Source organism: Papilio polytes, unplaced genomic scaffold (assembly GCF_000836215.1).
Source record: "Papilio polytes unplaced genomic scaffold, Ppol_1.0 DF823991.1, whole genome shotgun sequence".
Classification (NCBI taxonomy): domain Eukaryota; kingdom Metazoa; phylum Arthropoda; class Insecta; order Lepidoptera; family Papilionidae; genus Papilio; species Papilio polytes.
The window spans coordinates 256511-283394 of record NW_013525213.1 but is presented as its reverse complement, the minus strand read 5'-3'; the positions used below and the strand labels follow the sequence as shown (position 1 = coordinate 283394).

The following is a 26884-nucleotide window of genomic DNA, read 5'->3' as shown; positions in this document are numbered from 1 at the left end:
GTGTATTTTGTTTTGTTTTTAGTGCATTTTGTTTTGTTTTTCGTGTATTTTGTTTGGAAGTCGGTTTTGTTTTTTTATTAAAAAGTTTATACCAAATGGCCTATAAAAGTGCCTAATAAAATTACCTACAGCATCAAAAGCAAAAATTTTTGAAGTATATAACCAACAAAGTAGTATTAAGTGATTGAAACTTCTAGACACGATTATTTTCATAATTTCTTCTGGATCTCCGCCAGACCATTGAACGTGTGAAATATTTTATAAGCGCTCGTATAATGTTAATTGTAGTTTCCTGGTGGGTCCGAGTCGACGTCGACTGCACGACGCCGGATGTGGCTATTTTTTAACTGGCCTATGATGTTGCGGGAACTATGACTACGTCAGCACCGCCAAATTTGAACTTTATGCTTCATTATTTCGTTTTTAAATAGTTTGCTTCATGACTTTGCTTAATTTCATTTTATTCAGATGGTAATGAAGCTTAAAATATTTTTAGCAATCTTGAATATGTTAGAGATTAATATCACTACCGGTTTATTAATTAAATTGCGTCTTCGAATAACATAAGGATGAAGAAATCGCTTTCTAAATTTCGAGTTTCAACTCTGTCTTTGATGTTATTTATAAGAAAAATTATCGAATTGTATTGTACCGCACCTAATGTTTACCACAGAGACAAGGCGCTTGTAACACTGCCCCAGTTAGCTTATAATCCTATCCATTATCCATGATTGCTTACTTTAGGTGACAATGCTAAGTTACTTCTACCAATTATTTAGCTTCACTAAGGATGAAATTTCACCATACGATCTTAATATTGTATGTGTTGTCTCTAGCTTTAGCTAGAAAAACGTACAAATTGTTTAAGATATGAGTTCAAGCGGCAGTGCTGTGTGTCGGTCGAGACGGCCACCGTAATAGATTAATTTGGGACGATTGACCTTCCTACTGCCGCGCGATGTCTCCCGCGACCTTCTGCATTTGCGCTGCTCGCAGTGCAAGAAAACTATAATTATAGAAAATAAAGACTATTATAAATCAACTGCTCAATATAGCTTGATATTACGGCTTCCAGCACTAATAGCAGCTAGTTAAAACTTTGTTCAGAGTTCCATAGTTAATCTGGTTCTGCAGCCGTGTGGGTGAGCAGTTAGCCTTCGAATATGAAAACCACGTTCAAAATACGTAGCGTTATCATTTCTTGGATTTATATACCGTACTATTGGCGAGGTCGTAGAACTTAATAGCACTAATTTATACTTTTTTTAACGTGGTAATTGTTTTTAAAGTTTTTGGTACTTGATTATTTGTTTTTGCATATAGTCATATGTATAGATGTCCTTGCGTTATATTGCAGGACGATGTGTGCTACGTGGTGGCGAAGTACGACTATGCGGCGCAGGGGGCGCAGGAGCTGGACTTGCGCAAGAATGAGCGCTACCTTCTGCTCGACGATTCGAAGCACTGGTGGCGTGTGCAGAACGCCCGCAGCCAGTCAGGATATGTGCCCAGCAATTACGTGAAGAAGGAGAAACCCTCGCTATTCGACAGGTGAGCGAGCATACTACATCTCGTCTTAGCAAAGCAATGCCAGATTTACACAACCCCGAAATAAAGGGTCATCTCTTATGGCATCTACGTTGATCCTTTATTTATTAGGTCCGATTTACGATGTACCTTCTTAATGCTTTAGGCGTCTTGATTGTGCGCACTATATTAAGTAAATGTTATAATTTTCGAAATCTTTGGTACCAGTGATGTGAATACAAGTTCTGATGTATTAAATCTGGCTTAATGTGTTATTGAAAACGTGCCATATTGCTATATCGCTGCTTTATGAAACAATTTGTTATTAGTCGCCGGCTGCAATTAATTAAGGGCCGGGAATGGGGTTCAAGTTTCAAAGGGCATGTAACCTTATATCGGACACACCCTCAGTGTTAATTGTAAGTATAGTTTAAATATGTGAGATTTTCACACGTTGTTTGTATAAATGTTGTATCACAATCCGAGTTCTATATGTGTTTTAGATCATGTTGTACATCATGTTTTAGTTTGACAGCTTCTTTATAATTATTAATGTGTCTTCTCCCATACAAGTTTATCTCAATGCTCAGCCAGCCCACAGCCCACAGCGATGTTTGCGACGCGCATTGGTCTCGCACGATAACGTCTCCTTGGCTGCATTTGTTATGCGCGGCTGACATGCTAATACAACAAAATTGCAGATATCATTATTATATTATTAGTTTGTTTGCAAACATTAGCTAACATTATTATGTAAATAATTTACACTGAGGTAAGAGACAAATGTAAAATTCATATTTATGTAACACATTTCCAGTATAAAAAAGAAGGTGAAAAAGGGTTCGGGCTCGAAGACATTACCGTCGAACAGTTCCCCGGTGCGGGGCGGGCCGGAGTCCCCGGGCGGCGGCGGCGCGGGGCCGGGCGGGCGGCGCGCGGAGCCCGCGGACGCGCTCGGCACCGCCGTCGTCAAGTACAACTACCAGGCGCAGCAGCCCGACGAGCTCTCGCTCACCAAGGGCACCAGGATACTCATCCTGGAGAAGAGCAACGACGGCTGGTGGCGAGGACAGTACCAGGGGCACACGGGCTGGTCGGTACTCGCTGCACTACATGCATATGACGTCCTTGCCTACTTTCTAATCCTTCTTCTTTGTTAATGTTTTCTATTGTCGGATTCTAGGTTTCCATCGAACTACACAAGTGAAGAAGGGGATAATGAAGACCCGGTGCATACGTACGCGATGGCGGAAAACGTCCTCGATATTGTGGTCAGTATCTACTGGTGGTTACGGAGTACTATCTCATTTAGCTAAGTGAATGTTGTTTAATGTGTAAGATGTGACGCGTGCAGGTGGCGCTGTACTCCTTCACGTCCAACAACGAGGCGGAGCTGTCTTTCGAGAAGGGCGACCGGCTGGAGATCGTGGAGCGGCCGCCCTCCGACCCCGAGTGGTACCGCGCGCGCGACTCGCGCGGCCAGCTCGGCCTCGTGCCGCGCAACTACCTGCAGGAGCTCGCCGACTACCTCACGCAGCCCTACTGGTCGGTACCTTCGGTACCCCCCACACGCCGTCCTGGCCCCTCTGACTGTGCGTCTGGTTGCAGCGAGGCCAACGAGGGCGGACGGGGCGCGGGCGCGGGCGGCGCGAGCGGCGGCGCGGGCCCCGCCCCGCTGGGCCGCGCCTGGTACTACGGCGCCATCACGCGCATGCACTGCGACACGCTGCTGGACCAGCACGGACACGACGGGGACTTCCTCATACGCGACTCGGAGACCAACGTGAGTGTTCTAACTCTGTGTCTGCCGCAGCGATGCGGGAGCGGTGTTGTAATGTGTCGTGTGCTCGCGCCGCAGGTGGGCGACTACTCGGTGTCGCTGAAGGCGCCGGGGCGCAACAAGCACTTCCGCGTGCACGTGGAGGGCAGCCTGTACTGCATCGGGCAGCGCAAGTTCCCCACGCTGGACCAGCTGGTGGCGCACTACCAGCGCGCGCCCATCTACACCAACAAGCAGGGCGAGAAGCTGTACCTCGTGCGCCCCCTGCCGCGCCCCGCGCCGCAGTGCTGAGCCCCCCCACACCCGCACACCCCACACACCCCACACACCCCACACACCCCACACACCCCACACAACACTACCCTCAAATACATTACATCATCATACATGCATTTTATCTATGCATTCGGCAATGTAATATGACAGTTGTCATTTTGACAGCACTAAACGGCAACCATTTTATAAACCTTTCGTTTTGTAGTAACTGGTTTTTATGGATTTTTTGAGATTTCGATTTATTTTTGTAATACTTTCCTTTATTGGACATTTATACATTAATTTGACGATAAAGTAAATGTGCAATCTTCCATTAGAGGTAATATGAAGCGACATTGTCACTTACTGAATATATTAAACCAAATGTAACACTATACTCAGTACGCATGTTTCAGCTATTAACAGTCTGATTAATGTTAGGAAATAATTGTATTTAGTTTTATAACTAAGAAATAACCAACAAAATTGTCTTTGATTGTCTCTGTGTATGATTATCGCTTGTAAGTATATTTTAAGTGGCACATTGGTGAAGTATATAAGTCCATGATTATGTAATAAGATGGTTAATGCAATAATTTAAATGTCAACTAGAACTAAAGCTAACATTAATTGTTCAAATCTAACATTTTTCATTGCAAAATTTATTTGATACATTGGTATTTGATTAAGCCATTGTTTGGTTAAATATTACATTTATTATTTTTACTAACTATAATGTTGGTTGACAGAAATAAAAAAAATAAAGGCCTAACAATCTTATTCGGCGTGTATTGGTATAACTTTTTATATTGTAATGGGACTATTATTTAGTCTTCTAACTTTGGGCATGGATCAAATGTAGTAATAAATCGTGTTATTGTCAATTTTAATTGCTTAAAACTATAATGACATGGTAAATGACAATCTTAAATGGCCGCTTCTATGAGGAAGTCATTTCCCAAACATCAACTATCATATTATAGTCTCTTTGAAAAATTTTAGTCAATATATTAGTAAAAACGAGATATTGAAAATGTCTGTAGCTAAATTTAATCTTAAAATGGTAATAAAACTCGATTCTTGTATGAAACGCACTTAATTCGGTGCAGGGGTGGTCGAACTGAAAGGGCAAGGGATGTATTTACCGATTCACTGAAATAAAATTTATTAGATAAATTTTTGTCTCTAATTCTGAGGAATTTGAAAACATGCTGTATAATCACAATTATGATAAATAATGTACCCACTGTTTAGACAGTTATTGCGTAAATTTTGGGCATTCTTACTCCGGGCGGGCGGCGGGCGGCGGGCGGCGGGCGGCCGTGCGCGCGCCGCTATCTATGTAATAAACCAAATATTGGCTTCTTATCGCATTCAATACTATAGTTAAAGTGTAAGAGCCATTTCTATATCATGTTATTTCTTAAGTCACTTATAAGTAATGTAGTGTAATTGATAAAAAAAAAAGATTTTTTATATAGTTTAAATCACATTTAGACGATCGGTGTAGATGGAAGATGAATCGATCGAGTACCTACGGCCTGTATAGTGTACCACTTGGTGGCAGCTGGTGCGCGAGGTACAAGTTGTATAGGTACGTTGTGATGTTGCGCTAACTTTATATCTAAGTCATTTCAGGGAAAACCGCGGAGTGGAGACAACGAGAGAGAGAGTGTTGTAGAGTGGAGGAGTGGAGGTTTGGAGGGATGGAAGTACGACTTCATTTGTATCGAATTGTAGTGTTTAAACAACGAATTAGCTATCCCATACGTGATCGGAACGCCGCTAGTTTATACAGGATGCTTTGACAATTTAACATGATGACACGAAAGCAATTAATCTCGTAATCTTTTTGTGATCATCGTATGCTGTGTTGAAATTAATAAGTTAAAATAGTAAGAGTAAATTCCGCAATTTTTTCCTAAATAAAGAGCAGCCTGTATAACTAGCAGTGGTAGGCGAGTCTCCCGGCGGCGGTTTCCGCTGAGTGACGGCCGCTAGTCAATGCGCCGGCATCACACCGCTTCGCTTGTCCGCGGCGGCCGGCTCCTCGGGTTGTGTTGTGTTGTGTTGCGACAACCACGGCAGCTATACACATCGCTCTTGTTATTATATTTACGAATAGAATTAATCCTAATAAAAATAAATGAATACAAATTGCGACGCGTAAGTTCCCAGTATTTTATTTTTAAAAATTTAGTTTGTAGATAGTGCGACATAACGCCATACGCATAGTGTTTAGTACGTTTACGTTGTTCTCGCGCTTCACATTAACAAGGAACCGTCTCAAGTGTTTGCCTTCTACAGTATCCGCGGGTGTCCAGCCTTTTATGACGATTTATACGGACTTTTGTAAATGACACTCCTATAGTAAAGTATTGAAATTAAATCGGACAATTATTTTTCTATAAACATTTTCGTTTTCGACACACGAGCGATATAAGATTTGATGCACCAAGTGTAGATTTGTACGAGGAACATAGCGTTAAGTGTAGCGTTCACTGCATAATAGTTCGTTAAGGGTGTTTTTCCCTGATCGGAATTATCGCATTACAACTACGACTGTTGTATAAATTCCGAGATGCGAGGCAAAAACATCCTTGTGAATGTTTATAATAAATCACATGTGATATGACTCGGTTCTCGTTTGATGTTTTCAATCGATATAAATTAGAAACCGGCGGCGATCTCCGGCAACTGGGAGCGACGCGGCCGGTCGTTTGCTAGATCTTTTTGATGTATTTAATACGTTTTATACTCAATATTGTAACTAGATTAAATGCGAGGCAAAGTCGATCGTAACTACATGTGTATTAGGGACGTTTTAGTATGTTTTTAGTGACACGGATTGATACTGTATTGAGTTGCGATAACGTAAGGCGTTAGGTTTGAAGATTTGGCGTTGTCGAGCCAAAGGGACGTCTTCCTAGGGCATTGTATACATTTTTGTATCGCCATAACAGCGGAGTGCACAAATTATTTAATGACACGTGCAGTACATCTCGGAAATTTAATATTATACAAAGATCTAAATATGTAGATAATCCTACCTATATGTAAATTGCATTCGGACATTTGCTTCTCAGTGATACATTGTTCTGTTTGATTCTACTGTAATATTCTTTTGTATGAATTATTCTAGTAAATTATTGAACAGTACTTTAGTTTTAAGTGTTTGTTTCAAAAAGGGTTATCTATTTAGATCTTTGGTTGTAATAATTGTATACAATTATTTTGTACAAAGCATTTATGTTCGATTCTCGGTTCAATCGCATAGCTTTATGAATACAAACATTGCCAAAACATAAGCAGACTTACATTCCCACGATATGTAACTGATTTCCAAATCACATGTCTGTATAGTACATACATACACAGGCGATATGTATCGTGCTATATTTAAATGTGATGTAACAAGATTTAAACAGATGTACACTAGTGGAGTAGTCTAGCTGTAGTGTTTGTTTTATTTTTTATTTTTATATTGCTCAAATGGTATTTGATTTGTATTTTGTACTGTAACCGAGTGTTGTAATGTTTTCATGTGTATATTGTCTGTATGTAACGAGCATGATATTGATACAGTTGTAAGTGCAGTATATTTAACAATTATAATTTATTTATTAATTTGCTAAATGTGTTTTTTATCAACCACCTTTTCCGCAAGTTTCATACATGAAAACCAGGTAGCATCTTAGATGCTTCAATAAAAAAATAATTTCTCTCTATAAATACAATAAAAGCTTATTTTATTGTTCATTATTAAAGTTAAATCGAAATTACGTTCAGTGTAATACGCACTGTTGCTATGCCAATGTCATGAAGCAATGCCTATATTGATCAAATAACAGAGCGATACCGCGAAGTGTGACTACGAAAGAGAAATGTTGTCTCGCAGAGATAAACTGTTGATCCAGCCGTGGGAAGATCGCCGCTACAAGGACCACCGATTAAAGGTAATGTTTAAAACTATATCATAATCTGTCGTATTTACAATACAAATGAAACAAACTACTTTACGAAAACTATTTTAGTCTAATCGTAAAAAAACACTTGTCATACATAACGATAAAAATAGCTACAGGGCCATTCTATATAGGTTCGATATCAAACGAGACGCGGTTCATAACATAATTTTTTTATATTATAAGGGAGCAAACGGCCACTAAAAATCGACAAAATATTGAAACTACTGCAGAATTTGTAGATGCGTTGCCTATCTTTAATCAACAAAGGAGGTGGACGCACAGATATTATATTTGTCTCAACCACCGCCTAATCTAACTACACTTAAATCCTTTCCTAAGGCCTCCGGCACTCATGTATGTGTGGGCACAATACGTGCTTTCCATAGCGAGGCCATCTGGTAACCAATCATGTAAATCTTATGATACTCCTTTTAGTAAGACTGCGTACTTTATCAATGTTATTCTTTGCGCGTTAGGTGAAGTGCGCGTTGCCGGTGATAGACAGCAGTGCGCCGCGCGCGCGGCCGCACGTAGCGCGCAAGCTGCGCCGCGAGCGCTGCGAGGCGGAGCGTGCGGCGCGCGTCGTGCGCGACAACTTCACGTTACTGCAGCGACTGGCCGCCGTCGTCGCCACCACGCGCCTCGACAACCGCTGGCTTAACCCACCACCCAAGTAATGCATGCCTCACACTTGGCCAGTAGCACTAAGTAACTGGACTGTCCATCATATGGCAGTGTGAACGCAACTGTCACTAGTGAGACAATCTATGATTAGCCCTCGTAACTCTCCAATTGAACTGGCTAAATGTAAAACGGGAATTAGCCCTTAATAACTGAACTGGAATTTAACCGGCACTGTGTGCTAACAGGCGCCAATGAATCCATACAATCCATGCCCAGGCCGTGTTAACCACGCCTAACGCAACACGCATTGTTCTGCATTCCATTGTGATGAATGCAACCGAGGTTTTAATCAAAAATTATTATTTTTTATTTCATCCAAACCGAAATTAATGAATGACTGCGAATAATGTTGCTATCGAGCCAAAGAAATAGCTGGCGTTAATTTTATTGCATAATTTTGTGGACACCAGTTTGCAGAACAAGGTGGGTCGGTACCAGGCGGTGCGGCGTGCGGCGCGCGACTCGCACACCTCTGAAAGCTCGCAGCTGTCCTACAGCAACGCGCGCTGCTACGCGTGCGAACACAGAGCTGTACGTGTTATAACATTCAGTATAATAAGAATAAGAACATCTTTAATGCACACTAAAGTTAATAACAACAATTAGTGTTAACTTGACTTAATATGGTTCCTGTCTTTAAGAAGCCAAGGACTTTCCATAAAGTGATTCAATTTTGGTGAGAAACAAAAAGAAGATTAACTTAATTTATTAATTTTAACAAGTAAGATTAAGTACAGGAGACTGCATTTACGTTTGCTGGTTTGAATAATTTAGATTATATGTTATCTTCATAAATTGTTGTATTTCAGAAAGCAGCGAGCGATTCTGCCAACAAACGGCAAGTTCCCGTTGCAGACGACTACGATATTCTGCCCTTTTTGTGCCCCAAAGTTTAATGTTCAGATTTGCGTCACACATTTCATATTTGTATACTTAGGAGGATAAATAAAATGCTTGGTTCGTATTGGACAGTTTTATTGTTACATTATATAGATACAACCGGGGTCACAACACAGCTCCGGCGCGGGGTCCGGGCCCGGCTGCGGCGGGGAGGGTCGGGGGGTGAGAGGTTAAAAGTCAAAACATAACCACTATGTTATATTAAAAAAAAGCCGTACAATCTGTAAGCGGATTACATCAGCCGCCGTCGCATTACATTAAAGCTATTCACAATGTCGTCGTCATCCATACGATATATATAAAATCAACACAATCGTGAAAAAGAATAGAATTTCCAAAGATCACATCAGAGTTCAGGGCGGGCGCTGCGCCAAGCTTCAGAAGCGGAAGCCGGCCCCCGCCCCGGCCCCGGCCCCCGCCCCCGCCTCGAACTGGAAGCCCGCCTCCGCCGCCGCCGGCGCCAGGCTCGCGTCCTCCTCCTGCGACACACACCTCGCAATCAGATCATTCTCACTAATGAACTTTCAATGTTTTCCTAGCGCCTGCAGTCCACTGCCACTTTGTATAAAACAACATATGCAAAGCTACTTTTACTATGGCATTTGAACTGCAGTTACGCTTATATTGATATATCTCCTGAACAGCCTAATGAATATCGCTGAAATTTGGTATATACATAGGACATAATTTGGAAAAACACGGGATACAAATTAAGTTTTTTAAAATTCCACACAAACTGAGTTAGTTGCAAGTGACCACAAATATACACTACTGGCACTATTGTGTACTATTAGTGACTGATTTCGACGTGTTTGTGTATTAGAGGCTATCCTGTATAAGTGCAGCGGCACTGACCTCGCCGGCGAAGTACTGCTCGATGATGTCGTAGGCCATCTTGTAGATCTCCATCTTCTCGTGCCCCTGCAGCTGCTCGATCTTGTCGATGCCGCCGCACTCCTCGATCATGTTGGCGACGTGCTCCACGCTGTCGCCCGACATCTTCAGCATGTTGCTCAGCCCGTCCAGCACCACCTGACACACCGTTCACACACACATACAAAATGTTAACATACAATGAAATTGCGTGTATCAATGTAATACATTGGTTTACTACTTGACAATATATTGTTTATAGACACTCAGAACAAATTTACAGATACATACAAAAATAATATCGATAAAACATTTGGGTGGTTTTCAACAAGAATTCAACTTTTGGGATTCCTATCTGTCCATGAGTTTCGTTTGTTATGAATAATCTCTGTAACAGCTGGACTAATTTCAACAGGACTTTGGCGGAAAGTATTTGATGTATGCGGGAATACTCAACAATTGAGTAATAGCTGAGTACCAATTAAAATGCTAGTAATGTGAAGTTAGTGTGGAGCACACTCACGCTGATGACTTGCGTGTCCTTGCAGGCGAGCAAGTTGCAGAAGGGCGGGATGACGCCGCAGCCGATGAGCGCCGCCACCTGCTCCTTGGTGCCGCTGATGCTGAGGTTGCTGACGGCCCAGGCCGCCTCCTTCTGCGTCTGGAACTCTCCCTTGCCCAGGTTTTCCACGATCTTGGGCAGCAGGCCCGCGTCGATCACCGCCTGCACCTGCTGCTTGTTGCCCGCCGTCACGTTCGACAGGAACCACACCGCCTCCTTGCAGATCTTCTCTTTCTGACAATGCAACAAACATCACATATACTACACAACACTGACAGACATGTGCCAGCTCAACCAGTGCATTAATACAACCACATAGCAGACTAGGTAGAAGTAATTGGAATAAATTAGAGAACTTGATGTAGTCCACTTTCCATTTTTGGGAAGGGAAAGTGGATTTGCTTGGCTATGAAACACATATGTAAGAAATATTGTATATAAGTTACACACATATGTCTATGGGCAAGATAACAATATCAAGATAACAAATCTAGAATATTCTTGTGGTTGTTGGGTTCAATAAGTTCTTACGAAATTTTAAAATGTTGAGCTTTTTGATATAGCAATATTTGACAAACTAAAAACAAATTGGACAACACTGGCATACTGTTACAATAAAACATAAATGACATTCGATTAAAGAGTTTACAAAATTCTTTTCCTTCAAAATCAAATTTCTTTAAACATTGCACTGTGCAGTTGTTGATTACATAAGTTACTTAAAGATAAGATATTTTATAAATAATAATTTTCTTTAACTTACCGAGTGTGATAGGAGTGCAGGGAAGTGTGAGAGGGCATCACAGTTGAGTACCACTTGTGTCTGCTCATCAGTTCCGGTGACAATGTTGCCGACAGCTCGGAGCGCTGCCGTCTGGGCCTTCATCTCCTTGTGGGACAGGAGGGGGATCAGTTTGGGCACTATGCCCGATTCTATCACCATTTGGATCTGTTCATTGCCTCCATCTGTTAGATAACTAATTGCCCATACTGTGTCTACTAGAATCTGTAACAAACATTAAATTAATTCAACTTGGAGCTACAGCAATATATGATTTACATTAGACAATTTTATGATATTTATTATTTTTGGTACATTGCTGTAAATGAGAACTGTGCTTACTTACTTAACTTAATACTGTTCTACTCGGACACACTTAGAATAAAGTTCTACATTTACTGTAAATCATTTTCTTGGCATTATGCCACTCATATGGGGTTGGCAGTCATTTTAAAAACCTTAATATTTCCACCTTTTTTTTTTTAAAAAATTAACATGTAATTATAATAATATACTAACTTAAGAACATTAATAGATATTTAAACAGAGTCATAATGAAAGCTAATGCAATCACATTTAGAACTTTCAAAATATTGTTATTGTATGAGGTTAATGTAGTAATTTATCACTTCAGAGATATTTATAAACAAATGATTTTACAATTTAAACAGATAGAAATTCTTGGTATGTACAGAGCTATTATACTTTTTTTCACCAAAGAATTACATGTGTTCATATTTCTCAAACTTGAAATATAAAGACATTTGATACAATACTATTTTTACTGGTCCGGTTATATAAAAACACATACATTTGTATGTTTAAATCTATTATGATTGCTAATGTGGTTTTTACAAGTGTTTTATAAAAAGGATTTTACTTACATTTATATCTGAATGTGTAATAAGCACATTAAGGGCTGGAAGAATCTCCTGAATAGTCTTAACTGGAGGCGGCGGATCCTTACTTCTGCACAGGTTTACAATGACCCAGGTGACATTACGGAGAAATGAGACAGGGATGTTTGGCTTGATGAAACTCAGCAGCGGTTTGACTACTCCGAGCTCTACAACCAAGTCCCTCAACATTGGACCATCTCCAATTATGTTGCCTAACGCCCACACTGCTTGCTCGCATACATTTTCATGTGGAGACATGAGTAATTGTAAGAATAAGGGCACGGCGCCCGCGTGGACAACTTTGTTGGTCTGTGCTGAGGTGCCAGAGGCTATATTTGTTAAAGCCCAAGCGGCCTCGAATTGAAGAGTAGGATTATCCGCTCGGGAAAGGCACTGAACTAAGATGGGAAGAATGCCGGCTGTGATGAGCTCGTCGATCGGAGGATTCTTGTCCGAGGACAATAGCTTTCTACATTGTTGCACCGCGGCCAGTTGTATCTCGATATTGTCCGCTTTTGCCGCATTGATCACTAATTCTTCAATATTTGTAGGTCGTTCCAGTTCGTCTTCATCTGTAGAATCACTGATAGGGACATTTCTACGTTTCTGGAGAGTTTCCTCTCTTTTATTTTTTCGTAGTTCTACTGTCACTTCATTCCTCCGCCTCCGCATTTCCTAAAATTAACGATGTGACAATTAAGTTTAACATGGACATTTATTACCATATTTGCATATTACTCGTGATAACATTGAAATTACTTACATCGACATCTTTGCCTGTGTTCTTGAAGACATGCATGCGGTTTTTCATTGGGTCGGTCGCCATTTTATTGTGCTCCTAAGTTTGATGAACTAACGATCACACGTAATACACAATAAAATAAAGAATCAACTTAAAACAAAATTGTAACAAACTAATCGAACATGTTTTAAGCACACCCTAGTCGTTGATGATTCATTAACCTCTTATTACAGAATATTCTACAACACAAAACCGTTTTCCGTCCACCTTGAATTCTCTTTTCTTTACTTTTTTCTAAACCACAGACAAGTAAATAATTTTTATTTCAATCCTGCAGAAACCGAAATTGACGAGGTGGCATCTTTCCTATGGCAGATTCCTAACATTAAGAATTAATTATCCTATAGTTACAGAGAGATAATGAAATAAAACTAAAAAAATAGTTATTTGACTGAAACTTACAAACAAAAACTAATTATGTCTAATTTCATATTTGACCATTACCGCACAAAACTAAACATAAACTAAATGTATTCTTCTTGTATGGGAACGGAAAAGTAATGGAATTGACAACACTGTTTCAACCTTTCAACCTTCATCTTAGTGTTGCCAAGCCTAAGGCAATTGCCGTATTCTTTGTACGTGTGATTTTCAGGCCAACAAATTAGAAAATCCACGGTCTACGGCGTCTACGGCCCCTAAGGCTGTAGCAGATTTTATGCCTTTTCGAAAATCAACAGTATTTATTGTTTTCTTTTAATAAACTCAGTTTTTTTTTTGTTTTCACTTCTGTAATGTTTAAATAGCAGTTAGAATAGAGACATTTAGCTAATGATTATTTTTTTCGATTTAGGTATAAGTAGTGCCACCGTCCATCCTTTATCTTTTTCTATACAAACACGGCTTTTTTACACAGTGTCCACGGCCGGGTTAAATTTTTTATTGGCAACACTGCTTCAATTTCAAATGATATTGATTAAGTTGTTTGTCGTGAGTTAATGAAATAGTTTTTCAAGTAAAATACAAAGATAATAACCATGACTGTGTTTGCAAAGGGTTGTTTACTTCCGAATAAAAATGAAATTGCCAAATTGCCGTTGGTTGAAGAAGTCGCATGCCCCGACGTAAGTTTTATTAGTGCGCAGTATGTTTTTATTTTACCGAAACTCATTTTATGTGTAATTTGAATATTATTTAGATTTCTATTGTTGAATTAACATACGCTTAGTAAGCTTGAACGTTCTCAATAATATTTGTCCTTTACAAATATTCAATTCCAAAGTCAAGCGGTTTATTAAGTGCAGGTAAAAATCAATAACATTATTTGATAAACAAAATGTCCGTGTGACCTACATCGCAGTTAGTTCGGTTATTTAAAATAGATAGATATGTAGCTCACAAAATAATGAAAATGCCATAAAATCAAACATTACATTACATGTTAGACATTATTTTATATTTGTTGTATATTTGTAAAGGCTAAAGTAGAGTTGCCGCCGCTATCGGAGACCCCGGAGCCGCAATGTCACCAAGTACCCGGCCCGTTGCGCCGCTGCTGCACCATGTTATTCCATCTGATGAACATATCCTTGCTGCTCTTCCTGTTTGTGGCCATGAGCGTTCTCATTTATCGCCAGTATGTCAAGAGCACCTCCGTCCGCCACTACCAGGGCTACTGCACCATCCCTGATATGAAGGTAATGCAATATTCAATTTCTTACTGAAATTCATAGTATAATTGTTCTAGTATTAACATTTTAATAATCAGTACATAATTAAGCTGATATTCTTGTGGCAAAGCATTGTGAGGCAATTTGCACATATCAGCTAAGAAATTCAAAGATATGAGTGAAGTCAACCAACATTAAAAGGCCCAGCATGGTTGACTTAGTCCCGGTCACCCCTAACTTCGGGAGGCTTCGAGCCCCTCTATGTAGACATGAAGCTATTAATGATGGTTTGCTGTCATTATAGAATCAGAGGTACCTGATTGAGCCTAACTCGTTCTTGCTGGTGAGCTGGTCCCCGGAGCCGGTCGAGGTGAGCTCCGACGACGCCGTCAGCGCCGAGCGCCTGTCTGGGATGCTGCGCGAGCAGTTCGATATCGACAGCGAAGCCATGATGGAGAAGATCTCCGTCTTTAACAACGGACACCTAGTCAACTTTATACATGACTTCAACAATAATATGACTAGTAAGTGGGCCAATTAACATACATCTAAAACGTACCATTGGTGCGTTAAATAGTTTAAAAAAACTTAAAGACTGCATTTTTTTTACTTTTTATTTTTAACGCGAATAAAGTCGCGAGCAATAGTTAGTACATAATCATACTAATATCATAAATGCGAAAGTTTAGATGGATTGATGTTTTTTAGAGTTCGTAGCCTGAACTGCTGAACTGACCTTGATGATATTTGGCATAGATTGAGAGCATAGTCTGAAGAATAAAAAAAATACAAAAGTGAGTAGCCTACACTCACTTTTGGTTTTCTTCAATTCCACGCGGACGCATTTGCGAGTGAAAGCTAGTACATAATAAAGATAACTCAAAGAGGACTATTGTTAAATTTGTAATATGTGTGTACGTTCGTCCTCCAGGCATCGTGGACGAGGAGCGCTGCTTCATCCTGGATCTGGACCTGGAGCGCGTGCTGCAGCCGGAGGCGCTCATCGCCCGCATCGCGCGCGGCGGCGCTGCGGACGTCGCCCGAGTGCGCTCGCAGCTGCGTGCAGACCTGCCCGACCTCGCGCTGCCCGCCTCGCTGCCCGACCTCGCCCTGCCCGCCGCCTGCCGCGCGCGCCCCACCTACCGCCTGCTGCCCGACCGCGACCGACAAGGTATGCTTTACACTTCACACTTTACGCGTTACACTTACTTCTGTCCATATTAAAGTTTACACTTTACAATTTTTAGAGTTAGTGTTGTATAGCTACTCATGTTGGATTAACCGGTGGTCGTGTTGTCCGGCAGTGCGCAAGCGCGCGGCGGAGGGCGGCGAGCGGGGCGCGGGGCGGGGCGCGGCGCAGTACGTGCACTTCTCCGGCAAGGCCGTGCACGAGATCGACATCCGCAACCTGCCGCAGCTGCTGCAGCGCGAGCGCCGCCGCACGCACCCCGCCCCGCACACCGCCCCGCACCCCACAGACAACTAGCTCGCCCCGCGCGCACCGCACACCTCTATACTCAATGTTACAGCTCGTTACAACGTTGACGTTGACGTTGACAAACGTTATAGTAACGCACTCCTGCGCTTATTCCTAAAGAAAAATCTCAATGATTTCGATTACATGAGACAGTTCAAATTTGTAAAGATAACAATTGCCAAAGAATAACCATTTAATATTAAAAATAAATGTATCGGTATGAATTAGAATAATCTGAACGGAACTCGTTTATCGAATTGTAGTAATTTCACATTCCAAATGCTCTTGTCCACAGAAGTGGCTATTACATTTAGAGAATAAATATTAAATATTCTTATTAATATATTTAGATGATTCCAAATCGATAACTTTTGTGTAAAATTGCCTATTTAGCGTAGACTTCTCTAACATAAATTAATCTAAACTAAATTATCGATGTCACGTTCAAGGTCACTTGTCTAGTCACGAGTAAATCGACTCAATAGAGTTGCAGATCAGATCACGGTTTGTGTAGCAGATCAGTTAGCCGACTCAGCTCAATCTGTACCTGTAGATTTTACTGCTGTGAATCACGTCTTTTCCGTCTCTCTAACAAATGATATTAGAACCAAAACGTTATACTACATCGTATTGAGCCATGACTCAACTATTCAAGTATACAGAACTTTTGAGTCGATTTAAAGCTGATTAACAAATCTATATGTCTGTTAAAATATTTGATCTCAAATTCTTGTCGAATAAATTTAATATTTCTAACGTACAGTCGCGGAAAACCGCGGTGTTACATTTAAGAAAAATTTCCTTGTTCAGACTAATTAGCAATGAGTGCAAAAGAAGGATTAATAAAAAATAAACTAGCCGTGCCACTAACCGACGTTTTTCGTACAGACACATTTATAAGCTGCGTTGTATTGGGTTTTGTTACGCGTACCATTTCAAAATGTTCCAAAGATTGTAACTTTGATGTGGAACACCGCCAGTATCCCCGACTGTACATTTAAGTGCCATTGTTTTGCATTTATATATTTGTATTGTGTTGTTGAATTTAATTCAACTTTAATAAAATAAGCACAATGTTAATTTTACTAAGTTCCTTAAATTTACTTTAAAATGTTGGTGCCATATGATTTTTGATAAACAATTATTTCGAATTTAGTTGAAGCGCTTGAACCTAGCTTTAAGAATACATTTAATATCTGAATCTGTTTTCTGTAGATTTAGATGAAATAAAGCGTATCCTCAAATTGTTGTTTTATTTATATAGAACCCCATAATTTCTTAAACCCATATTTATAAGGAACTAGCTTACGCCCGCGATTCCATCCGCGTGGAATTAAAAAAAAAGTGAGTAGCCTACGTTTTCTGAAAAACTATCTTCTACATGTATGCAAAATTTCATCGAGATCCGTTCAGCTTTTTAGACCATAACCTCTAAAAAACATTTATCCATCCGTATAAACTTTCGCATTTCTAATATTAGTAAGATTTGTAAGATAGATACCTAATCTAGCTAGAGCTGTTTAAATTCCCTCTTCAGTTCGGTTCATCATCATCATCTCCTTATCCTACTCCCTTAGGGTCGGCGCAACAGGTTTTTGTCCTCTTCAGTTCGGTTGTTTGGTTTTTTAAAACTTTACAAATGCTGACTTCTGTAAAGTGGAGTTGGAAAGAAGATTTTGGTTGTATAACTGATAATTACGTTTTGTTAGTTTTAGACTTAAGGGGCGTTATAATCGCGACAAAGCCCCCTTTAAAATAAATAAAAAACGTAATTAATGCAATATCAAACCTAATATCAGTTTTTAAGGGAGAAGTAACGATATTTTGCTAGTGATTGGACATAAGTAGTCTGTAAATGTTTACTAAATGTTATAAAAGTTCCTTAACAGAATATAAGAGTATTAAATCCACCACAAGTGTGTTAAGAGGTGAGAGGTAAATGATTAATATTTCATTATCTATGGCGGAGCTAGTCTGCGGATATTACAGCGTGGGAACGGAGTAATCCCGTCTCGGTAAACAGAGCTCATCGAGTAAACACGGCTTAGTGAACACTGTAAATATGGATTAATTGTAATTGAACTCGCAAACTACTGCCGCCGCCAAATTAAACAATAAGTAACGGCGTGCTATTGCTGTAAGCACATCCAAAGCGGCTCGGATTCTGTTCGTATTAAGTCTATGGAGGGTTAGGTTATATAACCAACAATTTGCGAATTTGACACTTAATGGATTCAACATTATAAAATGAATCTTCAGAGTTAAATTTTGATTATAATTTATGCATTTATCATATGTCATTTAAGGCTTTTTATTAATTCAAAGGTCGCGAAAGATAAAAGAAAAAGCATAAATGAAGCTTTCACCGTCTTTCGTTAGAAAAGTTTAAATCAATTAAACTAAACTTTTGAGAGCTTTATGTAAATCCAAAAGATTTTTTTATAACTTTTAATTTAAGCGTTTGCAGATTTTTTACCGAAAAGTTTTAATTAGATAAATGATTCGCGAGCCGTATTGGATATTATGAATTGCAAAGGTTTTGTTTGTTGATGAACGCGTAGAAATTTACTACAAAAAACACCAGAACTGAAATTGTATTTTTTTCTTTTAAATAGTCCCTTCGTAACAAAAAAGATATCAACAGATATTTAATGAACATTGATTTATTCCACAAATTATTCAGAGACATTTAGTATTCGTATTGGCAAGTTAAAATTAAGCCGGGCCCGGTACTTATCTTATTATAAGTTGTAGAGAAAAATCGGAAACTTTTGAATTTGGAATATAAAAGCAAGGGAATTATTCACATTTACATAAAGCTTTTAAGTAAAACTTTCTGTCGCCGTAGGATAAACTGCTTTCTGAGAATACTCTGCTTTTTATTAATTTTCATTAAATAAATTGCGAACGGAAAGAAAAAGACTTCCTTTTGATGATTGTATGAATATGAATGTAGCTAACTTTTGAAAACATTAGTAAGATTAATGAAAGCGTTTTTGTACCAAAAAAATATGGAAAACATCCTTTGCCTCCAAAAAGGAATAGCATTGCACTGTAAAGAAGCATACTGTACAACTAAAATCCATAAAAGATCTTTATTTTTCAATTAGTAAACTAAAACTTGATGTCCATGATAAAAAATTGATGAAATATTTTCCCTCAAAGGTTATGCTGGTAGGAAAAAAAAATGTCTGTAAATGCGGGCGTTTGGGTGTGGGGACTCGCCTCTTCCGGACACGTACTGCAAACGGAAAAATACCAACTCACTTCCTGTAGAATTCTCTACATCAACATTTATTAAAATTTGTGTATTCTATACCTGCATAAACAAATGCTTCATCATCTAAGATCATCTAAGAACTTAAATAATTCCAATAGGTTGTAGAGTCACGTTTATTGTAATGTGATAGCTTTGTTATAGTCCTGTAGAGACAATAACAATGGAATTAACGAAGTGTAACTGAAGTCCAGATGCCTTCGCGCCGGTAATCTGGAGGATCACGCCGCGACAGAGCCGGGGCGACAGGGGAGGGGACACAACAATTTGGTATCAAAACAATGATCACACACGAATCCGGACAAAAGCCCGCGCCCGCTCAGTTACAGATAAGCCTGGATAAACAGACACAATTAAACAGCTGTATTATTATACAATTGGCTATTGCTTCGCTTTGCTTTGCCTCCGGTTAGTACACAACTTTGTTCAAATAAACGCAATTGTTTGAAATGTCGGCAGAGAGCGAATATTAACTTTCCTCTTTAACGGTTACATTTGTAAATAAATAACTTTTTCATAATCAGTTTTAATTTATTTATTCAATAATTAAATGAGTAATTTAGTCATATTATTTTCTAGCATGGTCTTAAAATTTTCATATGCAATGTGTAAACACAAAAATTGTAACATTAGTCTTATAAACTTATTTTAGTAGAAAGAAATAAGAAAAGAGCTTGCGTTTATTCAAGTCATTAAACTGGTATTATGCTGAGCTGAGCAAAAACTCTGCAAAAAGAGGAATTTGTAATTAAGACCTAACCTGTATAGATTTTACCAAAGCTAGACTTGCGCTGCATTTTTTGCTATAATTATAACATTGTTCTTTAGAACGAATATTCTTTGACTACAAAAATGAATTAAACTGGTCTGTCGAAAATAATACAAAATTAACAATAGAAATGGGACATCAGAATGGGAGTCGGTCGTATTAAGTAGGTTTTTGTTTATTTCGCGGTAATTGTTGAATGAGCCGAGGCTATTGTTCGGTCTCCGTAGGGCTCCGTCGGGCTCCACGCGTGCTGTCGTCGCTTCAATCGCATGAATCGACTTGCTTTTTGTGCAGTTTTTCAATAGACGACCTACTTCACAGTACACCCTTTCACAGTTAAGAACGAACGACGAAGTGGAATGAAGACGGCTATTTATCTTTTTTTAATCTTCTACAAATTGAATTTCGAATTACATTTTCTATGGCAGGTGGACTGATTGCCTTCTATATGGTGATTATGTAAAGAAGAAAGAGTGAATCTTGTCCAATCATTTCTTCCTAATTGTTGTTTTACTAATTTCTTTTCTAAGTTTAAAAAACGATCAACAGTCAGGCATAAAAAGGCGCTAGCGTATGTAGGTAATCAATAGGCATTGAATTAGCGATACTTCGTTCGCAGAAAGTACAAACATTCTGCTCACAGTTTTTTCTGTTTTCCTAGTACAAGCGGACACAGAGCCCGCATCGCATACACGCGTACATACATAGTCATACTGTTACATTTTATTATATCAACTGACGACGACTTATGTTATTGGTAGAATCTAAAATGAAATCCGTTTCTGTGCTTCATTCTTGTTTTTTAAAAATAAACATTATTATCAATCAGTGATTTGAGACATATTTATTGTATAATTTTCGCTAATTCAAACTGAAACAGGCGCGCGCCCCTAACCCCCTCGCCCCCCACCCCCGGCTCGCTGAGTCAACATTACATTAAAGATTATATCCAGGGATTGTTTGTAATTGAACGCGTTAATCACACCGGTTAATTAAGACAAACAAACGCACCGAATTATAGTTAACCGATATTCGATGTTCACTAAATTATAAACCTAACTAGAGTAGAATTAATAAATTTTACTTGTCTTCTTTTCTTTTTAGATTCCCTAATAAATAGCGGCGATTATTAGGTACATTACGATCTTATTTTGATAGAAAGTAAATCATAATAATTATAGTAAAAGAGATCCTTGTAATATGTGCTAAAGAAACGAAGGATAAAAGAAAATTTTAATTAACGAAATCCTTACATGTAGTCGGCCGACACAATACATACAAAATGTATGTGCGGGTGAAACTTTCCCCTTTCCCGTCATACAATTGTGGATAGCGGGGGTAGCGAGGGGGTGAAGGCTTTGTGCGGGGGCGCATTGTCGCTCGTGAATCGTGAATACGCATTCACCGACACATTCTCTCATACGCTGCTTTCGTATGAATGGTATTTTTAAATGTTAAATTGATTAATCTTTTATTATACTCAAATAACACCAGACAAATAATGTTCTTTCTTCACCATTGCTTTTAATATGCATGAAGCCGTTAAAAAGATAATGTGCTATGATTGTTTTCAATGCTTTTTTATGGGATTTTTAAACATATTTCAGAAATTACCAAAGAAAATACTTATACTGAAAGTTTTTATGTATAGAGTAGGGTTTAAATATGTCGGATTATGTTTATAAGACGTAAACTGATTGGTTACGAGTTATGAGTTGTGATGCGATGTTGTGTCAACAGACACAGCGCCTCCGCGACGACTGCCGATGGCGGATTATACCATAGATTAAATGTAACGCCTTAATTGTACTGTGTGTACTTCGGGGGTAGGACAGGGGGAGAAGCTGTCTTTGATGATTCACAACGATATTATTATCTGATGAAGTAATATGATTGGATTATGTTAGAAACTTTGGAGAATTGATTGAGAGTGACTCTGCAATATTTGAACTCTACTTTTTTTCTTCTTTTTAAGACTTCAATTTTTTAGGTTGCCAGTAGTTATAGTGAGAGTGAAGAATCAATAATAAATCATTTATTTACACACAACAAGCTTTTAATTTCTATTGTTATTCTTTTGTTTTCTTTAGTATAAATATAGCTTTTGCAACAATTACAAAAAGTTTAACGACTTCAGTAAACGAAACGCTTTCCTTTTTTACAAGCTTTTATTTCTAAATATTTACATTGTACATTGTGTTTCGTGTTCAACGTTTCTGTTTTCTCAGCGTATTTTAATAGAGAAGTTTGAAAAACTGTAATTACATGTTGCAGGAACAAATGAGCCTCGCTTTAGTTAATATTTAAAATGTTTCTTATAAATGTAAATGATATCGTGTTGCTAAACAATTTTATGCGAAATTCAATGAATAAATCAGTAATGTGTTCGTTTACATAAATTAGATTTTCTGAATTTGATATTCAAATAGTAAAAACTGAATATTACAGAGTTAAGATATGCATGAGAGAACATTCAATTTTCGCTTTAATGACTCCAAATTTAAAGTATAAAGAGTGTATTACTAAACTCTATAAGTAATAATATACTGTATATATATTCAGATTAGGGAGTATTCATTTCAGTGATACAATGCAATTATCTGTTATATACGTGCGTTTGTTTCAGATAATCGGATTTATGCAATTAAGTTATAATTGGTCCGAATTAGTGTAATAAGATTATACGATACGCGGTACATCGCTACGTGTGATATTACTGTCTTGTAACATGTCACGAAACATTCATCTAGGAGAGATTAATGCTAGAGGTTTTCTAAATTTACCGAATTATTTTATACTTAGTTGAGTTTGAATAATCTACATTTCTTCCTTATTCAAACTCAACTATCCTCTTGTCAGTTGAAACAGAACTTGTTAAATTTAAAGAATTTAGAAAGAAAGCTGTGTATTATATTATAAAACAGACTGTTGATACGCTAAAGATCGAGTAAACTTGTAGTGTATAACCAAGGATTCTGTAGGGAACACTTAAAGTGTTCAAATAAGTCTGTAAAGGGTAAGAAAATAATTAAGAACTAACTGCTTTCAAACTTGAAATAGTCTAAAGGTAAGTAAAGCAATAGAGTCGTTATATTAAACATTAGAGCAGATATAGTAATAACAGTTAGTATAACGAGAGAATATTGCTCAGATGTAGGGAACCCTGAAACTATGATAACGAAGTTAAACAATGCCGGCAGACGATCGATGAACAGAGCAAAAGGAGCAGAACAAAAGGTTCAGCTTATACTGAGATTAGTCTACATGGCTTACCGATCTCAGAGATTGTATGAAGGACACTATGTTTTTGTAAACTTTCTACACGAAGTCATAAGTGAACGAAATTTAAATTATCAGGACTAGGGCTTACGGCTACGGGTATTACATTATAGTGCTACGCCTCTGTGACGCTCTTGCGTAGCCTTGCTACGAAACTTTAGGGTTCAAATACTTAGTAACTACCAACGACCAACTATACTTGATATTTCATATAATGGTGAGTTTACACTGCCTAAATATTTACCTATAAACTTGTTATAATAAAAGGCGTTATTTGTAAAATTGAAACATGTTTTATGTGAATGTTGTAATTTATTGCTACTCTACGAAATTGCTTTTCGTTTAGTATAAATGACATTCATGCACATACTAGATGTTTGTTTTGTACATACTTCTTCAAGGGGCACGTCTACGTGACAAGGTATTGTTCCTGGTGCCGTGTAAACACATTACATTTAATACGACCGCTTGTATGCAGCGCAAACAATACGAATAATTTATCGTTCATTTATGAATAGCTTTGAAGAAAATTTGAAATAGAATTTATTTGTTTATGACACATTAGGTTAATAAAATTGAATAACATTATTTTAGTTGATGTTTTCATCGATTTTGTTTTATTGTTAATATGATTTTATTATTTCATGTCAAAAGCAAAATTTAAGTGCAATGGAAGTTTACGACTGCTTTATAACTTTATACGGGGAGGAAAAGAACAGGATGCGAAGAAAAATGAAGATTATGATGACTAATAAAAATATAGCAGAAGGATTAGTAAGAAACATTTTTAATATGTATAATCTCCGATCAATAAGAGTACTATTCATAAAATTCAAACTTCAGCGAAGTACAAAGTAGCGTTCTAAGTAAAAATGTTTCTGAATCAACGCTGATGCTTAATGAAATTTGTGGTAACATGAAGAGAAGTCGTTATTGGCTTTTGATTCAGACCATCGGTTAATTTGATTCCGGATAACTTGGCGCGTGTCTGACAAACTTTGTCGACGTAGAGAACGGCGCCAACTTCGCTTCGAGCACAAAGTTGATCCGAGTCGAGACCTACTTGGTCACCGTCTATTCGTCACAACACTCAATCCTCGAATTTTGATTTAATCGAACCGAGTGTTACGTCATAACTTAATAATTCTGATTGCTGATTAATTTAAATCTCCTTAGCTATTATAAAATTTCGTAGCACTTTAAATTGTGAACTTTTTCAGTTTCATTCCTTTCATAATAGCATAAAATTATAATTTATAGCATAGAACAATGTAACAGGGAATTAAAACATTCGCAATGGTGCAATTTAAGCGAACGTTAATAACACAAAGTGCTAAAAGGATAATACGCGCAAAAATTCACGCTCGTTAACCGACCTAGAGAAAAAAACATAAAAATCCTCAGAGACGTGTTTTCGGGAAGCATATTTTTGCACCTTTGCGTTATTCTTATGAATAAAACCTTAATGTTTTTCAAACGGAATTTAATGCGCGTTTTATTAGACTAATTGAAAGACAAAAGGGAAAATGACTTTTATAGTCCCCTTTGCAAGTACGTCGTTTCAAATTGTTTTTTTTTTTAATACGGGCATCTATAATAACTTATCTCGTTCCTTAATAGACTTTGAGGATGACACACCGAATAGAAGATAAGTCGGAAATAATCTTTATGGATTAACCAGCTAGACTCAGTAGATAAAATTACATGATATTTAAATTATTTAAAACAATTATTACTTACAGTGAAGGAAAAGCTACACATTTTGACGAAAAAAAAAGATATCTGTGAAGTCAACCAACCGTCAGGGGTCAGCGTGGTTGACTATGGTCTAGTCACCCCTTATTTAGAGTAGGTTTTAAGTCCTCAGTAAGGATATATAGCACAGAGTACTTTGTAACATACTGAAATAGAGACCAATCTTCGGCCTAAAATTACGTAACACGAAGAAAAGCGCCATCTGTATTTCATAGTTTACAACTTTCTTTCTTTCTTGTTTTGTTTTTATTTTTTTTAATGAAATGGGGCAAACGAGCGTTATTTAAAATAATAATATAGGTTATATAAATATCTAAATATCTATGTTATGAAATATAGATATTTAGATATTTATACACCTATATTATATCTGTTATAAATATCTAACCATTATGAAAAGATTTATATATCCACCCAAATAGTGCATTATACCAATTAGGAAGTAAAAACAAAGGATACTGTTGGACGGTTACTTTCTGCCGTCCCGAGCTCTGGAGGTGTAGGGCTATTGAAACACTGTCTTCACATAGTTAACAAGTATATTATAAGTATCAACAATCACATTTTATACAATCTCATATTTCATATATCCTACGGTGTTACGCGGTACGTATTGAGATGAGAAATCATACATAAACATCAGTGACATCAGTTGTATAAGTTGTAGTACTTGATGCATACCTTAAAATAATAATCTGTTATTTTAACAAAAAATAATAAGGCTAGTGACTAAAACCGTAATACCATATGGCAATAACATTTAAAATCTGAGACTAATGATGGCCCAAATAAAATTTTCCCACCTTCTTACTGGTTACATCTTATTTAGTATTATTGCACTCATTAAAAGCATGCTTTAATGTACAAAAAAAGTCTAAGAGAGATTAGTGTAACAATTTACTACTTTTACTTTACTGCTATAAATATGGTTGTGAAAGAACCAAATACATGTTAAAGACAAAACACTACAAACAAATACTTAAGTAGTCCGGCAATGTACAGAGGCACTAGGCCATAGATGTGGACTATAGCTATAAATTCTCATTATACGAGAGGAGACGTCTTACTGCTGGATAGAGACAGTGTTATATAAAAGTCTGTAATGTTCTGAAGTAAGTAGACATAGAAACATACATACCTCCTCTTTCTTTACAATCAGGACTGCACCTACCTAAATACTGTTGAGTATTTTCAATTAAACGATAATACAGAGAACTTTAACGATAAATAAATGTAATAGACATTTTACTTATTGAACTGACATCGAATTACAAGTGACAATTAAAAAGAAGTAAATCAGAGTTGAAAAAAGGTTTCATTCAACAAATACACTAAAAAAAACACTACAAGAAGAGCTACTAAATAGCGGCATCTATCGTATATTAATTGAACTGGTAATTTTTTATTGGTAAAACAGCCATCTATTACTGCGCGTTGGCATATATAACAAATATAATACTACTAAAAACAAAATTAGTCTGTTTCTTATTATCAAAATAGATTTAAGGTGCTCCGTTATATTGCAGTATTTTATTTTCGGATTTCCAAGTTAAATGTACTGAGATTGTGCACCCTGATATATAGTGAGCTGAAGATCACTTTGAAATATTATCAATTTCTATGCACAACTTTGTGCCAACATAAAGAAAAAAGATGTGTTTTTGTTTTGTTGGACATGCTAACGCA

The 26884-nt window shown here is 37.8% G+C and overlaps 4 protein-coding genes across 5 annotated transcripts in view; 3 read left to right on the top strand and 1 right to left on the bottom strand.

Annotated features, from left to right (window-relative positions):
- Positions 1-7194, top strand: part of LOC106101356 (cytoplasmic protein NCK1) — a 12290-nt gene extending 5096 nt beyond the window's left edge. Inside the window, exons 2-7 of one of the 2 annotated variants that reach the window (XM_013280539.1) lie at positions 1358-1551; positions 2345-2620; positions 2711-2798; positions 2882-3072; positions 3136-3310; positions 3386-7194. In XM_013280539.1, coding sequence (XP_013135993.1) covers positions 1358-1551; positions 2345-2620; positions 2711-2798; positions 2882-3072; positions 3136-3310; positions 3386-3598 — 1137 coding nt within the window. In that variant the 3' untranslated portion in view covers positions 3599-7194. Of the gene's footprint in view, positions 1-1357; positions 1552-2344; positions 2621-2710; positions 2799-2881; positions 3311-3385 lie in introns of both variants that reach the window. The other variant, XM_013280538.1, reaches the window with a different exon arrangement.
- Positions 7195-7338: 144 nt separating this feature from the next.
- Positions 7339-9150, top strand: LOC106101387. The gene is made up of 4 exons (XM_013280610.1): positions 7339-7518; positions 8007-8203; positions 8625-8745; positions 9024-9150. The coding sequence occupies exons 1-4, from the start codon at positions 7447-7449 to the stop codon at positions 9108-9110; spliced, it is 477 nt and encodes a 158-aa protein (XP_013136064.1). The 5' UTR covers positions 7339-7446; the 3' UTR covers positions 9111-9150.
- Positions 9151-9172: 22 nt separating this feature from the next.
- On the bottom strand, positions 9173-13280 carry LOC106101386 (importin subunit alpha-3). Its single transcript, XM_013280609.1, has 6 exons — positions 12993-13280; positions 12215-12904; positions 11313-11555; positions 10511-10783; positions 9970-10146; positions 9173-9593 (listed from the first exon to the last, which is right to left on the bottom strand). The coding sequence occupies exons 1-6, from the start codon at positions 13053-13055 to the stop codon at positions 9492-9494; spliced, it is 1548 nt and encodes a 515-aa protein (XP_013136063.1). The 5' UTR covers positions 13056-13280; the 3' UTR covers positions 9173-9491.
- A 627-nt stretch (positions 13281-13907) lies between these two features.
- On the top strand, positions 13908-17362 carry LOC106101309. The gene is made up of 5 exons (XM_013280486.1): positions 13908-14095; positions 14450-14668; positions 14946-15165; positions 15573-15812; positions 15946-17362. The coding sequence occupies exons 1-5, from the start codon at positions 14009-14011 to the stop codon at positions 16125-16127; spliced, it is 948 nt and encodes a 315-aa protein (XP_013135940.1). The 5' UTR covers positions 13908-14008; the 3' UTR covers positions 16128-17362.
- The last annotated feature ends 9522 nt before the right edge of the window (positions 17363-26884 follow it).

Bases quoted from the DNA above. Each gene is read 5' to 3' on its own strand.
- LOC106101387 (XM_013280610.1), top strand. From the start codon at position 7,447: ATGTTGTCTCGCAGAGATAAACTGTTGATCCAGCCGTGGGAAGATCGC. The intron at 8,204-8,624 runs GTAATGCATGCC...TGTGGACACCAG, and splicing joins TGGCTTAACCCACCACCCAA to TTTGCAGAACAAGGTGGGTC. The intron at 8,746-9,023 runs GTACGTGTTATA...GTTGTATTTCAG, and splicing joins ACGCGTGCGAACACAGAGCT to AAAGCAGCGAGCGATTCTGC.
- LOC106101386 (XM_013280609.1), bottom strand. From the start codon at position 13,055: ATGGCGACCGACCCAATGAAAAACCGCATGCATGTCTTCAAGAACACA. The intron at 12,905-12,992 runs GTAAGTAATTTC...CGTTAATTTTAG, and splicing joins ACACAGGCAAAGATGTCGAT to GAAATGCGGAGGCGGAGGAA. The intron at 10,147-10,510 runs GTGAGTGTGCTC...ACGGTGTGTCAG, and splicing joins AGGACACGCAAGTCATCAGC to GTGGTGCTGGACGGGCTGAG.
- LOC106101309 (XM_013280486.1), top strand. From the start codon at position 14,009: ATGACTGTGTTTGCAAAGGGTTGTTTACTTCCGAATAAAAATGAAATT. The intron at 14,096-14,449 runs GTAAGTTTTATT...ATATTTGTAAAG, and splicing joins AAGAAGTCGCATGCCCCGAC to GCTAAAGTAGAGTTGCCGCC. The intron at 15,813-15,945 runs GTATGCTTTACA...GTTGTCCGGCAG, and splicing joins GCCCGACCGCGACCGACAAG to TGCGCAAGCGCGCGGCGGAG.